This window comes from Panonychus citri, unplaced genomic scaffold (genome assembly GCF_014898815.1).
Source record: "Panonychus citri isolate SS breed McGregor unplaced genomic scaffold, ASM1489881v1 Contig00068, whole genome shotgun sequence".
Taxonomy (NCBI): Eukaryota; Metazoa; Arthropoda; class Arachnida; order Trombidiformes; family Tetranychidae; genus Panonychus; species Panonychus citri.
Genome location: NW_026515473.1, coordinates 579,081 through 591,855, shown reverse-complemented (window position 1 = coordinate 591,855; position 12,775 = coordinate 579,081). Strand labels below are relative to the sequence as shown.

Sequence of the window (12,775 nt, the reverse complement as noted above, 5' to 3'; positions counted from 1 at the left end):
GTCAGGTTCAAGTAAACCATTGAGACGATCGAGAACCGATGCTGGACATAGATTGGTATCGTCAATCAGAAGCCAATCTCCTTCTCGTAAGGCTTCAACAAGAACTGAATCTATCCATTGGAATGAACCTCTAGATGTCAATGAAGTTTTATTCTTGATATAAGAGATAAGAGTAGATAACCTTTGCAATAAGGAATCTCTTTGAACTTGTGGAAGATTCAATGTAACTTGGTCTGCAATTGATGACAATTTATTTAATCGATCGAGACATTGTTCAGGAGTTTGAAACGAACTCTCCTTTTTGTAGTTGGACCATCTTTTCAAAATCTCACGAACGGAGCCATATTCGCATTTGATTGATTTGAATCGGACGAAACTCCAGATTAAGGGTTCGATAGAGTTTTGATTCGTTCAATATCGTGAATGATATCTTTCTGATTAAATCCACCGAGAAGTTCAATCGTATCCATTTCAGAATTAACAATGATAGTTTTCAAACTTGCACCAACCATTTGTGATAACAGATGAACTAGAGATGATTTACCTGATTGTGATGGACCAACAATCAAAGCCATCCAATTCATTTCAACGCATTTCATCAGAGCTTCAATGATTGGAGTTTGATGGTGTAACAATAACCACTGATCACCTTTAAATCCATTCATTGGTCGAGGTCGAAGAAACACTGATCCTAATTGCATTGCTTTAACCAGTGGACCATCAACCCATTCAAATAGACTTTGTTATCAGCTTCATCTGATTCATCGTCTCATGTTCACTTGATAGTTTGCAATTTTAGCCAATGATTGGACTAAACTAGTCTTTCCAACACCAGGAACACCTTCAATTAGAATTGGTTTTGGCAATTGCATTGCACGAAATAAACGTTGAGCATTTGATGCGACAGTTTGTGGATCGAAGATGAAAGTTGACGATGAAGAGGATAACTTGAAGTTACCTTTTGGAATGAAAAATAGACTTATTTTAAAATAGTCGAAATGAAGACAACAAGTGATAGGATATCACGAATACTGATGAAACTTAAACCACTTTCTCTGGTCTTTGAAAGAAACCATTCCAAAAATGAGATCAAACTTGTTACAATATTTTCCTTAAGGTTTACTGGTAAATCAACCAGATAATGACTAATTATTTGACGAAGATCGCTTACTCCCTTTACCAATTTCATTGATCCGATGAAATCTTTTTCCGTTAATAGTAAAAGTCTTTCTGGTTCGATATCAGAATTTAATCTTTCTAAAACTGAATCATCAGCTAGTGAAATTTAAACAAAACTTTCTCTCCTGAGCCTCCATGATGCCTCTAGAAAGAGCGGGTAAAGAGAAATGTAAATACAACAAGAGTCCCAATAGGAACCAAACTCAGAATAACAAACAGTCGAGAGAAGACGAAAACAAGGATAATAAATTGAAGAAATTAAACTAATTGTTGAAAGAAAAATAAATTGTCGTATAAATAGAAAAACAGAATTAATTGTTGGCAAGAGAAAAATAAATTCTCTTTAAAAACCAAACGCATTGAAAACATGTGACATTCGGTTGTCATGGTTACGAGATTTTCTAATTCATTTGTGGCGCTTTTTCCATTTCAAATACTTTTAGAGTTGGAATAAAATAATAACAAACACGAATAATTGTTCAGTTTCAAGCTTTTTTTCCGATAAATTGGATGTTTTTTTCATTTTTACTTAACTGTGAATTAAATATTCTTTTGGATTATTCAATTGTTTATCTAAACTTTTTGCTCACTTGATTTATTGAGTTGTTGAAGAGAAACAATCATCAGGATGAATAATCATTCCAATGGTCAATCAACTCCAATGGACACGAATGGTCTTAATTGTAATAGGATTCCAACTCCAACTACTAGTGTTTTAGCTTATTATCTTGGATGTAGTAATGTTGGCAAGGAAAATCACCTGATCGGTAAGTAATTTATATAAATTGATCTGATTGATTATGAGATCATTTTATTAATGTTTATGTAATAATTTTGTTTGTTTTCACTTTTGAAGCAGAAAAAAATCCTCCTAATCGTCCGTCATTGCCTGACAATTGTAGCGTTTTTCCGCTTAATTTGTGTACCAAAGATGAATGCAATAATTCCAATCAGGGTGATTCAGAAAATAATGGAATATATTTGGGAAAGAAGCCGATCTCTGGACATGTTAGTTTCAATTCACCTCAAAAAGAGCCACAAGATTTGAGTGTCCACTCAAGGAATTCAAAGTCTCTCGCAAAGCCTGAAAAAAGCGAAGACGATGAAGCAAATGAGCCAAATGAGCTTAATGAACCAATCGAACTAAAGCCAATGAAAAGACCAAAACGTGCACTAAATCCTGTAGTTGATGAGAATAATGTACCTGTGAGTTTTTACGGAATTTCATTTCTATCATGTTTTAACTTTTTCCTCTTTTATTTCTCCTCGATGATTGATTTATTAGCGAACTCGAAGTGGACGTCGAAATGTGTCAAACCCGAAATCTAATGAAGTCTCACCAAGAAAAAATGCATCACCAGCCTCGGGGAATAATCATGTTTGTGTTTTTTGTGGAAGAGGTTTTTCAACAGTATCTAATTTGAATCGTCATCGACAAAAACATTTCCGCCCACATCGTCGTTGAGGCCATAAGCGAACCTTCAATACTAACCAAGCCAAAGAAATTGTCGTTCTCGGTGAGGAATAGTAGCAATTTGGAAACTTAGCTTATAAAAGTCATTTAGATTTGTCTATTTTTTATTAATTTCGTGTATCTTGTTTGTCAAAACGATGTCGAATGAACCATTTAGATTGGTCAAGCTCATATTAGATTGTTGACATTTTGAAATATTAATAAAGGTAACAATTGCCATACTATTGGTAATTAAATCTTAGCCACTTTAATCATTAACAAGACATCAATTAATCGAATATAAATTATTGTACATGGTTAACTGAATTCTCTGAAAGTTGTTTCAATATCAAGAAAAGATTTAGGTAATTAAACTTAAAAAAGAAGATGAGACAAGGCCAACGCCGATACATCAGTCGATTCCCGTGATGTCTCATTCAAAGAATCCATCATCATAATTAAAATCGGTGTTCCAACCAAGTCGAAAATATGATTTCTCTGTCAATTATAGTAAACAACCATTAAAGTAAAACAATCGGAAGAGATTTCTGGCCTTGATTTCATAATAGATTGAGAGTCGCTTCCAAACTTGGAGCCTCGTTCTTGTGTGGATGATAATTGTGATTATAATTATTTGGATGAAGAAAAAGAAGATGCTAATTAAAGATAAACTTAAGATTAATGTTAAGCGCTAAACATGTTGATTGGATTATTCAGACTCACAATCGGCTGAGTCGTTTTTCTTTCAGCTCATAAAGATCAATGGTAAGAAACGGACACTTCTAATATCTTACCCAATATTGTATATGAGTAATTTACTTGATAAGATTGAGTTTCCAATTTCAATATAATCTTATCATTTAAATGAGAAATCAAACTTAACCTCATCCACCTCAAGGAGGAGGAGGTGGAGGTCCATTTCCTGAACTTGGAAATCCTCTTATCCTGCTCTTGTTTCGGTCATCTTTAGGTGGACCATCAACAGGTAGAAGACTTCGTAAGCTTGTATAAGAAAAAAAAACAATTAAAAACAAGATGGAAAATCAATCAAAGCAAAAAAAGGAACCAAAGCTGAAAATTTACTCACAAACCAAGAATGAAGTAAATGAGGCCAAAGAACAGCGCAATCGGATCTCTCCAATCGACACTTCGTTTTTCAACAACTTCACCTCCTAGAAAACAATTAAAAGAAAATCAGAAACAAAAAATCAAACAAAAAGTCACAATTAAAAAGAAAACAATCTCAACTCAATGGAATAAAGAAAAGCACAATAACCATACAAGGAAAAGGAACCATTGGCCAAAACAAGAATTAGAAAAGGTAATCAAAAAATTGTTTTCTTTTTCCATTAATTGATTTATAGTTTTACGCACAAGATTCAATATTCTAATTACTCAATTATTGAATCTTACATTTTACTTATTAGATTGATGAGAAATTTTACTTTTGAAAAATTGAATTCAACTAAAGTGATTAAATAAGTAGAGTAATCAGAGGAACATAAAACTCTACCCTACAATAATCAATATATTAATAAATATCATCATTAGTTATTCCTCAAATAAATCAATTTACATAGAAAACAATTTAGTATACTTTTCATTTAATTCATTTACAATCTAAGTTATGATAATAACTTATCATGATTGAGGTAAATTCTGAAAGATACTCTGAGACTGGTGGACTCAACATGGTGAGTGTTAATCGGCGCTTGAAAAATCTATTAATCTTTTTTCATATTAAAATGACCAAAGTTATTGATAAAATTTTCTCGAGTATGTTAATAACAAACCACGAGCCTCAAGATTTAATCGCTGCTTTCATGAGACTTAAATCTATCGAGAAATCGAAATTCATTATGAAAAAATCAACGACAAATAAATTTCAACGTTTCATGTGCTACTTTCTACTGATTGTTAATAACATTTTTACCATTCGGTGGCTGGTTCTTGGACTTACGAATAATCAATTGTTACTTTTCATTCTTGGCGACGTTTTCGCTCAAACCAGTGATCGCAAGTTCCTCAACTATTTATGTTACTTTGGTTCTTATAATATCATTGTCTTGAATTCTTTCAATATTTGGTTGAATAACTTTGTGGACAATAATTACACTCAAGTTATCGAAGACTACATCGAGAGTATTAGAACTTCTAGAAAAGTATTTCACTTTTCGAATTATTATAAATCGTTACTTCGAGCTTTTTATATCTATCAAATAAGATTCTATGTCATGATTAGTTACTTTGCCTCATTTTTAATCCCCTTTGCTCATTTTCTAATTGCGATTTCATTTTTTACCGATTTTCAGTCTTTTCTTTTGCAATTATTTTTCATTGGTACATTTTTATATTCAATACATTTTAGTGTCTTCAGCGCTATTTGGCTTATACTCTGCTGGGCAATGACAGTTTCATTTATCTATTGTCACTTATCTTCAGTTAATTTCATGAATATGAATCAATTGAAATCCTCATCTCGTCAAATATCATTTCTATCTGAGTTACAAAAGCTCAACAATTGGATAGATTCATACAATCATCAGACAAGGTGGATTATTTTGTACGCTTATTCTATCATAACATTTATCATCGTTTTGGTCACTTACTATAGTTCACAACATAATTTCGAAAACATTTGGTTAAATGTCTTTTTCCCAGTATCAAGTATCTTAACTGCATTGGTCATGGCGATATTTTGTTACGTTTCTTCCTCTACTTCTCGAGCAGTTTGTATTATACCATTTTTCTTACAAATGATATTCAATAATAAAAATATAATCTTCCTCTCTTCTATTTACAGGGAAACAGAACTCATTTGATGATTTACTCATTATCGAAAAGTAAAACCAATCACATTTCGTTAATGTTAAAGGTAAATCTCTTTTCTTATTTTGATTATCATTTCTGATCAAGCAAAATTTTATTTAGAGACTCGAAGTTTTGGATCGATTATCATATCGTAAGATTGGATTGTATTTTAATGAAACCATTTTGATATGTAATCATTTCTCGATCATTGTAAGTAGACTAGAAGATCAATATAAAACTTTGTTTTCAAATGGTTTTTTTTTCTCGATTATCAGTTCGGATTGGAATGTATTGGATTATATTTACTCATGTATTCGAATTTGAATAGAACAAATAATAGAATTGACTAATAAATTACATGTCAAATCACAAAATTTCGTTTTGATCGTTCAGTTTTTATTAAAATCTTCAGTTCTGCTTAGATAGGAAATTGTATCTATTGAAAAATCGAATTCAATCAAATTGATTATCGATTAGAAGTGCCATAATTGTGAATTTTAATTATTCTAAATTAATTACTTTACTTTGCTATTGATTTTCATTACTATTGGTGAGTTACAAACCATCTACAGATTGATTAACAATATATCAATCGATCCAATCGAAAGAAAGTCAATACTTGTATTATGATGAAGATGATTTGTCCTTCCTTTATCTATCGATCAACCTGTAGTCTTTAACCAAAGTCTAAGAAATCAGAAAACTTTTTTGTCTTTAGCAAGTTCGTTATTACTAAAATCAATGGCTATAAGTCAAATATTGTGATAATTATGATACAAAATAAAACTTTTTGCATGATAATCGATATATTTCCAATCGATTAGAAAAGTTTAATTGTACTTGTTTCTCCTGATTGGAATCAAGCCAATTAACGGACAAGTAATGGCTCAATGTTGAAGTGCTTATTTAATTTATCGTTTACTTTGTACTGGAAGTTTCGCAGAGAAATATTCCAACGTCAAACTCATAAAAAAGCTTTGAGTTCTTGCGTTGTTGATAATGAAGAAGATGTCGCTCGTCATTTTAGTCTATCAGAGCTTAAAGAACTGTTTAGACTGGAAAAAGGTCATCCCAGTCACACTCATTCGAAGCTACATTGTAAAAGGTGCGTCAAAGTCACACCAAAATGCTTAAATCGACCTGGGACAGCGGTGTTACATTTGCTTTCCATCAAAAGTCAAAGGCTATCAAAGTGGTACCTTAATTGTCCAATCGGATGGATGATTAAGAAATAAAGAAGCTGTAAATACAACAACAATCAACAGAATTTGACAATTGACAAAAAATTTGATTCTATTTTTCCAGTTAAATTATATGTTCATTTTAAAAGGTTGTGTAATTAACTAGTTGGAATTAATTTTCTAAAATTGATTCTCTTTATTAACTCTTGTATATTGTTTGTAAATTAAATTGAATAATTTAACCATCTACTAGACTATTTTGATTAGTAATCATTTAATAAATCAATACACTGATATTGTTTTGATTTAGATCAATGATCAATGAAAATATTATCATTAGTTATTCGTCAATTTAGGCAAGTCAAATCAATTTAGTATACTTTTCATTTAATTCATTTACAATCTAAGTTATGATAATAACTTATCATGATTGAGGTAAATTCTGAAAGATACTCTGAGACTGGTGGACTCAACATGGTGAGTGTTAATCGGCGCTTGAAAAATCTATTAATCTTTTTTCATATTAAAATGACCAAAGTTATTGATAAAATTTTCTCGAGTATGTTAATAACAAACCACGAGCCTCAAGATTTAATCGCTGCTTTCATGAGACTTAAATCAATCGAGAAATCGAAATTCATTATGAAAAAATCAACGACAAATAAATTTCAACGTTTCATGTGCTACTTTCTACTGATTGTTAATAATATTTTTACCATTCGGTGGCTGGTTCTTGGACTTACGAATAATCAATTGTTACTTTTCATTCTTGGCGACGTTTTCGCGCAAACCAGTGATCGCAAGTTCCTGAACTATTGGTGTTACTGTGGTTCTTATCTTTCTATTATCTTGAATTCTTTCAATATTTGGTTGAATAACTTTGTGGACAATAATTACACTCAAGTTATCGAAGACTACATCGAGAGTATTAGAACTTCTAGAAAAGTATTTTACCTCTCGAATTATTATGAATCGTTACTTCGAACTTCTTATATTTATCAAATTAGATTCTTTTATTTATTCAGCTATTTTGTAGTATTTTTATTCAAGTTTTCTCATTTTCTGATAGCGATTTCATTTTTTACCGATTTTCAGTCTTTTCTTTCGCAATTATTTTTCATTTTTACATTTTACTGTTTCATACATTTTAGCATCTTCAGTGCTCTTTGGCTTATACTCTGCTGGGCAATGACACTTTCATTCACCTATTGTCACTTATCTTCATGCAATATAACTAATTTGCATCAATTGAAATCCTCATCTCGTCAAATGTCATTCCTCTCTGAATTACAAATGCTTAATAATTGGATAGATTCATACAATCATCAGTTAAGGCTGCTCATCTTGTTCACTTATTCTTGCATAACATTTATCATGGTTTTCGTCACTTATTATGGTTCACAATACAACTTCGAAAACATTTGGTTGAATGTCCTTTTTCGAGTATCGAGTATCATAGCTACATTGGCAATCACAATAATTTGTTACATTTCTTCCTCTATTTCTCGAGCAGTTTGTACCCTTTTTCTATCTCATAATGTCCTACTACATGTATCATAAAAATATAATCTTCCTTTTTTATTCACAGGGATACAGAACTCATTTGATGATTTACTCATTATCCAAATGTAAAACTAATGTCATTTCGTTAATGTTAAAGGTAATTAAGGTTGAATCTTTCTTCGTACTCGATGACCAACCGTTTCTGATCAATAAAGGTTTTTATTTAGAGACTCGAAGCTTTGGATCGATTGTCATATCGTGAGATTGGCTTGTATTTAAATGAAACCATGTTGATATGTAATCATTCCTCGATCATTGTAAGTAGCCTAGAAGGTCAATCTAATGGTTGAAAAATTTGTTTATAAGTTAGTTTTTGTTCCATGTCCATATTCATGCCAATCGTTGTTTTTAAAACTTTTTTCGCTTTTCAGTTCGGATTAGAATGCGTTGGATTGTATTTACTCATGTATTCAAATTTAAACAGAACAAATATTAAAATTGACCAGTGAAATATATAAAATTTATCCTGATTCGAATCAACAGTGGTGTCACATTTGCTTTCGACCAAAAGTCAAAGGTTATCAAAGTGGAATGATAATTAAGAAAAAAAGAATCTATAAATACAACAACAATCAACGGAAATCGACAATTGACAAAGAAAATGATTCCGTTTTTCCATTTGATGATTTCGAGTCAAATTAAATCCTCTTCCATATTTACTGAACTAAATTTATTTCATAGTACATTATATTAGTATTAGAGTAATAGTTATTTACTAAATCAATACCACGAGATTTATTTTGCAATTTAGATCGATAATCAATGAAAATTACATTATTAGTGATATACAATTAGAGACAAATCAAATCATTTGACAATAATTACTGATCAAATCATCTCATGATAAATTACCAGTCATGAGATATGAAACAATTGAAACAGTAGATATGACTATGAGAGGATTGCAAGACGATTTATTGTCGCTAACAATTAACTTAATCAACTTCATCTCTTTCAACAAGTTTTATTCAAAACATCAACCAGAAGATTTGATTGCTGCGCTAACGAACCTTAAATCGTTCGAGGAATCAAAGTTTATTATAAAAAAAACAACGAAAAATAAATATCAACGTTTAGTTTGTTATCTTCTAGTTGGAGTTAATTTTATCTCAATCTCTCGTTGGTTAATTCTTGGGATAACCAACAATCAATATCTACAATTTATTCTTGGTGATTATTTCGCAAAATCTGATGAACGAGTGTTTCTCAATTGCCTTTGCTTTATAGCCGCTAAATTAGTTCTCGCGATTAACATTTACAATATTATTCTCAACAATTATATCGACTCACCTTTTATCGAAGTTCTGGAAAACTATGTTTCAGGTATTCGAAACTCGAAGAAAGTCTTTTTCCTGTCACCTCAGTTCGAAAAACTTTTCAGAACTTGGTTTATATTCGGAGTAACCAAAATACCCTTTTTCGCTCATAGTTTCATTCATCTGTTCACAATAAGCCACTTTGCAACCGCTTATACGGTCACTTCAGATCTCGAGTCACTTCTCATCCAATTTGCATTCGTTTTCGTCGTTTTTTATTTTTTACACTTCAGTATAATTCATGGCTTTTGGCTCTTTATTCATTTCATCATTACTGTTTCATTCACATATTATCAATTAAGCTCATTCTCTACTCGTTCATATATTGAGTCAAATTGTTTCAAAAATCAATATCATTTTCTTAACGAATTACAAAAGTTCAACAATTGGCTCGATTCGTTCAATAAGCAAATTCGCTTACCGACTCTTGTCCTTTTCTCTTATATAACTTGTCTAATCACTTTGGTCATTTTTTATGCTTCGCAACATCATTTCTCCATCATTTGGATGAATTATCTGTTTCGAGTTGTAAGCGTTTTCTTTTTTGTTACTAATTCATATTTTAATTATCTCTTCTCATTCGTCTCCAAATGTGTTAGTACTATTTCAATCTAATATTATAAGTACAGTTTATCGAATCAATCATCGATGAAAATAATATTCACTTGTAATTTGCAGGGTGGAAAAATTCATTTGATGATTTATAACATTTCAACAGCCAACGATCTGGACATTAGATTGAAGTTGAAGGTAAAACGATTTTGTAATATGTTTCAATTTTCTAATTAATCTTATTTATTCATAAATAGAGACTCGAAGTTTTAGATCGATTAGCTTATCGAAAAATTGGTTTATACATGAACGACAGCATTTTGATCTGCAACCATTTTGTAGTAATCGTGAGTAATTTAATTAGACTTTTCATTGATAATATTAACTGTGAATTTTATTTAACAATATTTAGTACTTAATGGAATCAATTGGATTATATTTACTTATGTGCGCAAACTTTAACCGTTTCACCACAAATTATTGACGGAAGATCCATTCTCGGGATTTAAAATCGCCATCAGAATTATCTCTGAGCTTTTCATATCGTTCTTTTCAAATCTCAAATATTTTATTTCATTATGGTAACCTTCAAATAACCTCTAAATTTTTTCGTTAGACAATAATCTTTAGCAAGCTTAGAGTTAGAGCTTAGTACCAAGCAAGATCTTAAGGTCATGAAGGTCGCGAATAAGGTGATGATGGTTAGTTTTGTTATCTGGATTGATTAAACTGTTTTCTTGAGAAAGGATTATCCAAAACATATCTTATCAAACCTTATTTTGTAACCATTATCATCACTTTACTCTGACCCAACTGACCATTGGTCAAAGATAAGATGAGGATGATGAAAAAGCTTCTTCATCTTCCTGTATATAAGAAAAGACAAGATGAAATTAAAATTGTGCTTACTTCGAGATCTTATCTCGGCTACATCTCTCTCTCTCTCTCTCTCTCTCTCTCTCTCTCTCTCTCTCTCTCTCTCTCTCTCTCTCTCTCTTAATTTCTTTCTCGAACTTCGGTTTCTAACCTTTCTCTCCCCTCTTTAACTTTTTCTCTCGTTCTCTAAGGTACTCGAACTCTCCAGTAACTTTTTCTATTTAAATAGTCATTAGGATAAGAATGAATTTAATTAATGAAAATTCAGTATCGAATTCAGTAATAGGATTTATAGATAGAGACCATTTGTTCAAAATCGAGCAAGAAATAAAAAAAAATTTCAGCAGATTGAATTTCACATAAGAGTCTATGGACAATGACGGGTTTTGGCATAGTAGTCAGAGATTTTATTGATTGGTTGTACTATTTGTACTGCTCAAAGTCGAATACATGAGGAAATATAATCCAATACATTCCAATAAGAACTGAAAATCATCAAGACAAATAAAAGACAGTCAAAACAAAATATTGACATGCATGTGAATCAAAGTAGACTGTACTTACAATGATCGAGAAATGATTACATATCAAAACTGTTTCATTAAAATATAAGCCAATATTACGATATGATAATCGATCCAAAACTTCGAGTCTCTAAATAAAAATTTTGCTTGATCAGAAATGATAATGCAAATACGAAGAAAGATTTACCTTTAACATTAACGAAATATCATTGGTTTTACATTTCGATAATGAGTAAATCATCAAATGAGTTCTGTTTCCCTGCAAATGAAATAGAAGAAGATTATTCATCATTAATTTGATTGGTAGAACAATGATACAAACTGCTCGAGAAATGGACGAAGAAAGGTAACAAAGTAACATAATGACCAGCGAAGCTAAGATACTGGCGGTTTGAAAAAAGATATTCAGCCAAATGTGAGCAAAATTGTGTTGAGAACCATAATAAGTGATCAAAACGGCGATAAAAGTTATGAAAGAATAAGTGAACAGAACAATCCAACTTATCTGTTGATTAAATAAATCCATCCAATTGGTAAGCTTTTGTAGCTCGAAGATAAATGCTATTTGACGGTGAGAGAGTTTCAGTTGATTCATATTCATGGCATTGAATGAAGATAATTGACAATATGCAAATGAAACGGGCATCGACCAGTGTAAGGAAACCCAAAAGGCACTAAAGACGGTGAAGTGTATGAAATAGAAAGCTGGAAAAGTGTAAAACAATTGAAAAAGTAAAGACTGAAAATCGGTAGAAAATGAAATCGAGATTAGAAAATGAGCAAAGAAACACATAAATACTACAAAATAGCTGAATAAATAATAGAATCTTATTTGATAGATATAAGATGTTCGTAGTAACGATTCATAATAATTCGAGAGGTAGAATACTTTTCTAGAAGTTCTTATACTCGTGACGTAGTCTTCGATAATTTCGGTGTAATTATTGTCCACAAAGTTATTTAACCAAATATTAAAATAATTCAAGACAATAACAAGATAAGAAGCAAAAAAAGCCAAGTAATTCAAAATTCTCGTTCACCAAATTGGGTGAAAACATCACCAAGAATAAACTGTAACAATTGATTGTTCGTAAGTCCAAGAATGAACCACCGAAAGGAAAAAATATTATTAACAACCAGTAGAAAGTAGCACATGAAACGTTGAAATTTATTTGTCGTTGATTTTTTTATTATGAATTTCGATTTCGATCGATTCAAGTCTCATGAAAGCAGCGATTAAATCTCGAGGCTCGTGATTTACGGTTAATATATTCGAGGATATTTCATCAATTGTTTTAATCACTTTAATATAAAAACAAT

General features: G+C 31.1%; 2 protein-coding genes and 2 long non-coding RNA genes across 5 annotated transcripts; 2 read left to right on the top strand and 2 right to left on the bottom strand.

The window, feature by feature from the left end:
- Window positions 1-1,619: 1,619 nt before the first annotated feature.
- LOC128386395 (uncharacterized) lies at window positions 1,620-2,916 on the top strand. Of its 2 annotated transcripts, none has more exons than XM_053345426.1 (3): window positions 1,620-1,946; window positions 2,039-2,385; window positions 2,465-2,916. In XM_053345426.1, the coding sequence occupies exons 1-3, from the start codon at window positions 1,808-1,810 to the stop codon at window positions 2,642-2,644; spliced, it is 666 nt and encodes a 221-aa protein (XP_053201401.1). In that variant the 5' UTR covers window positions 1,620-1,807; the 3' UTR covers window positions 2,645-2,916. The 2 variants fall into 2 exon arrangements, with proteins under 2 accessions (XP_053201401.1, XP_053201399.1); XM_053345424.1 differs by having other exon boundaries at window positions 2,036-2,385.
- Window positions 2,917-3,273: 357 nt separating this feature from the next.
- Window positions 3,274-3,932, bottom strand: LOC128386396 (uncharacterized). Its single transcript, XR_008324892.1, has 4 exons — window positions 3,914-3,932; window positions 3,720-3,804; window positions 3,427-3,634; window positions 3,274-3,288 (listed from the first exon to the last, which is right to left on the bottom strand). It is a non-coding gene; the product is annotated as an uncharacterized LOC128386396 (long non-coding RNA).
- A 5,148-nt stretch (window positions 3,933-9,080) lies between these two features.
- Window positions 9,081-10,907, top strand: LOC128386266 (uncharacterized). The gene is made up of 3 exons (XM_053345272.1): window positions 9,081-10,253; window positions 10,313-10,402; window positions 10,468-10,907. Exon 1 carries the CDS (start codon window positions 9,081-9,083, stop codon window positions 10,116-10,118), a length of 1,038 nt encoding a protein of 345 aa, XP_053201247.1. The 3' UTR covers window positions 10,119-10,253; window positions 10,313-10,402; window positions 10,468-10,907.
- Window positions 10,908-11,312: 405 nt separating this feature from the next.
- On the bottom strand, window positions 11,313-11,687 carry LOC128386311 (uncharacterized). Its single transcript, XR_008324888.1, has 3 exons — window positions 11,643-11,687; window positions 11,496-11,585; window positions 11,313-11,416 (listed from the first exon to the last, which is right to left on the bottom strand). It is a non-coding gene; the product is annotated as an uncharacterized LOC128386311 (long non-coding RNA).
- Between the last annotated feature and the right edge of the window lie 1,088 nt (window positions 11,688-12,775).

Excerpts from the sequence above, each read along its gene's own strand:
- LOC128386395 (XM_053345424.1), top strand. The coding sequence starts at position 1,808 with ATGAATAATCATTCCAATGGTCAATCAACTCCAATGGACACGAATGGT. Across the intron at positions 1,947-2,035 it reads CAAGGAAAATCACCTGATCG|CAGAAAAAAATCCTCCTAAT; the intron begins GTAAGTAATTTA and ends TCACTTTTGAAG. Across the intron at positions 2,386-2,464 it reads TTGATGAGAATAATGTACCT|CGAACTCGAAGTGGACGTCG; the intron begins GTGAGTTTTTAC and ends TTGATTTATTAG.
- LOC128386266 (XM_053345272.1), top strand. The coding sequence starts at position 9,081 with ATGAGAGGATTGCAAGACGATTTATTGTCGCTAACAATTAACTTAATC.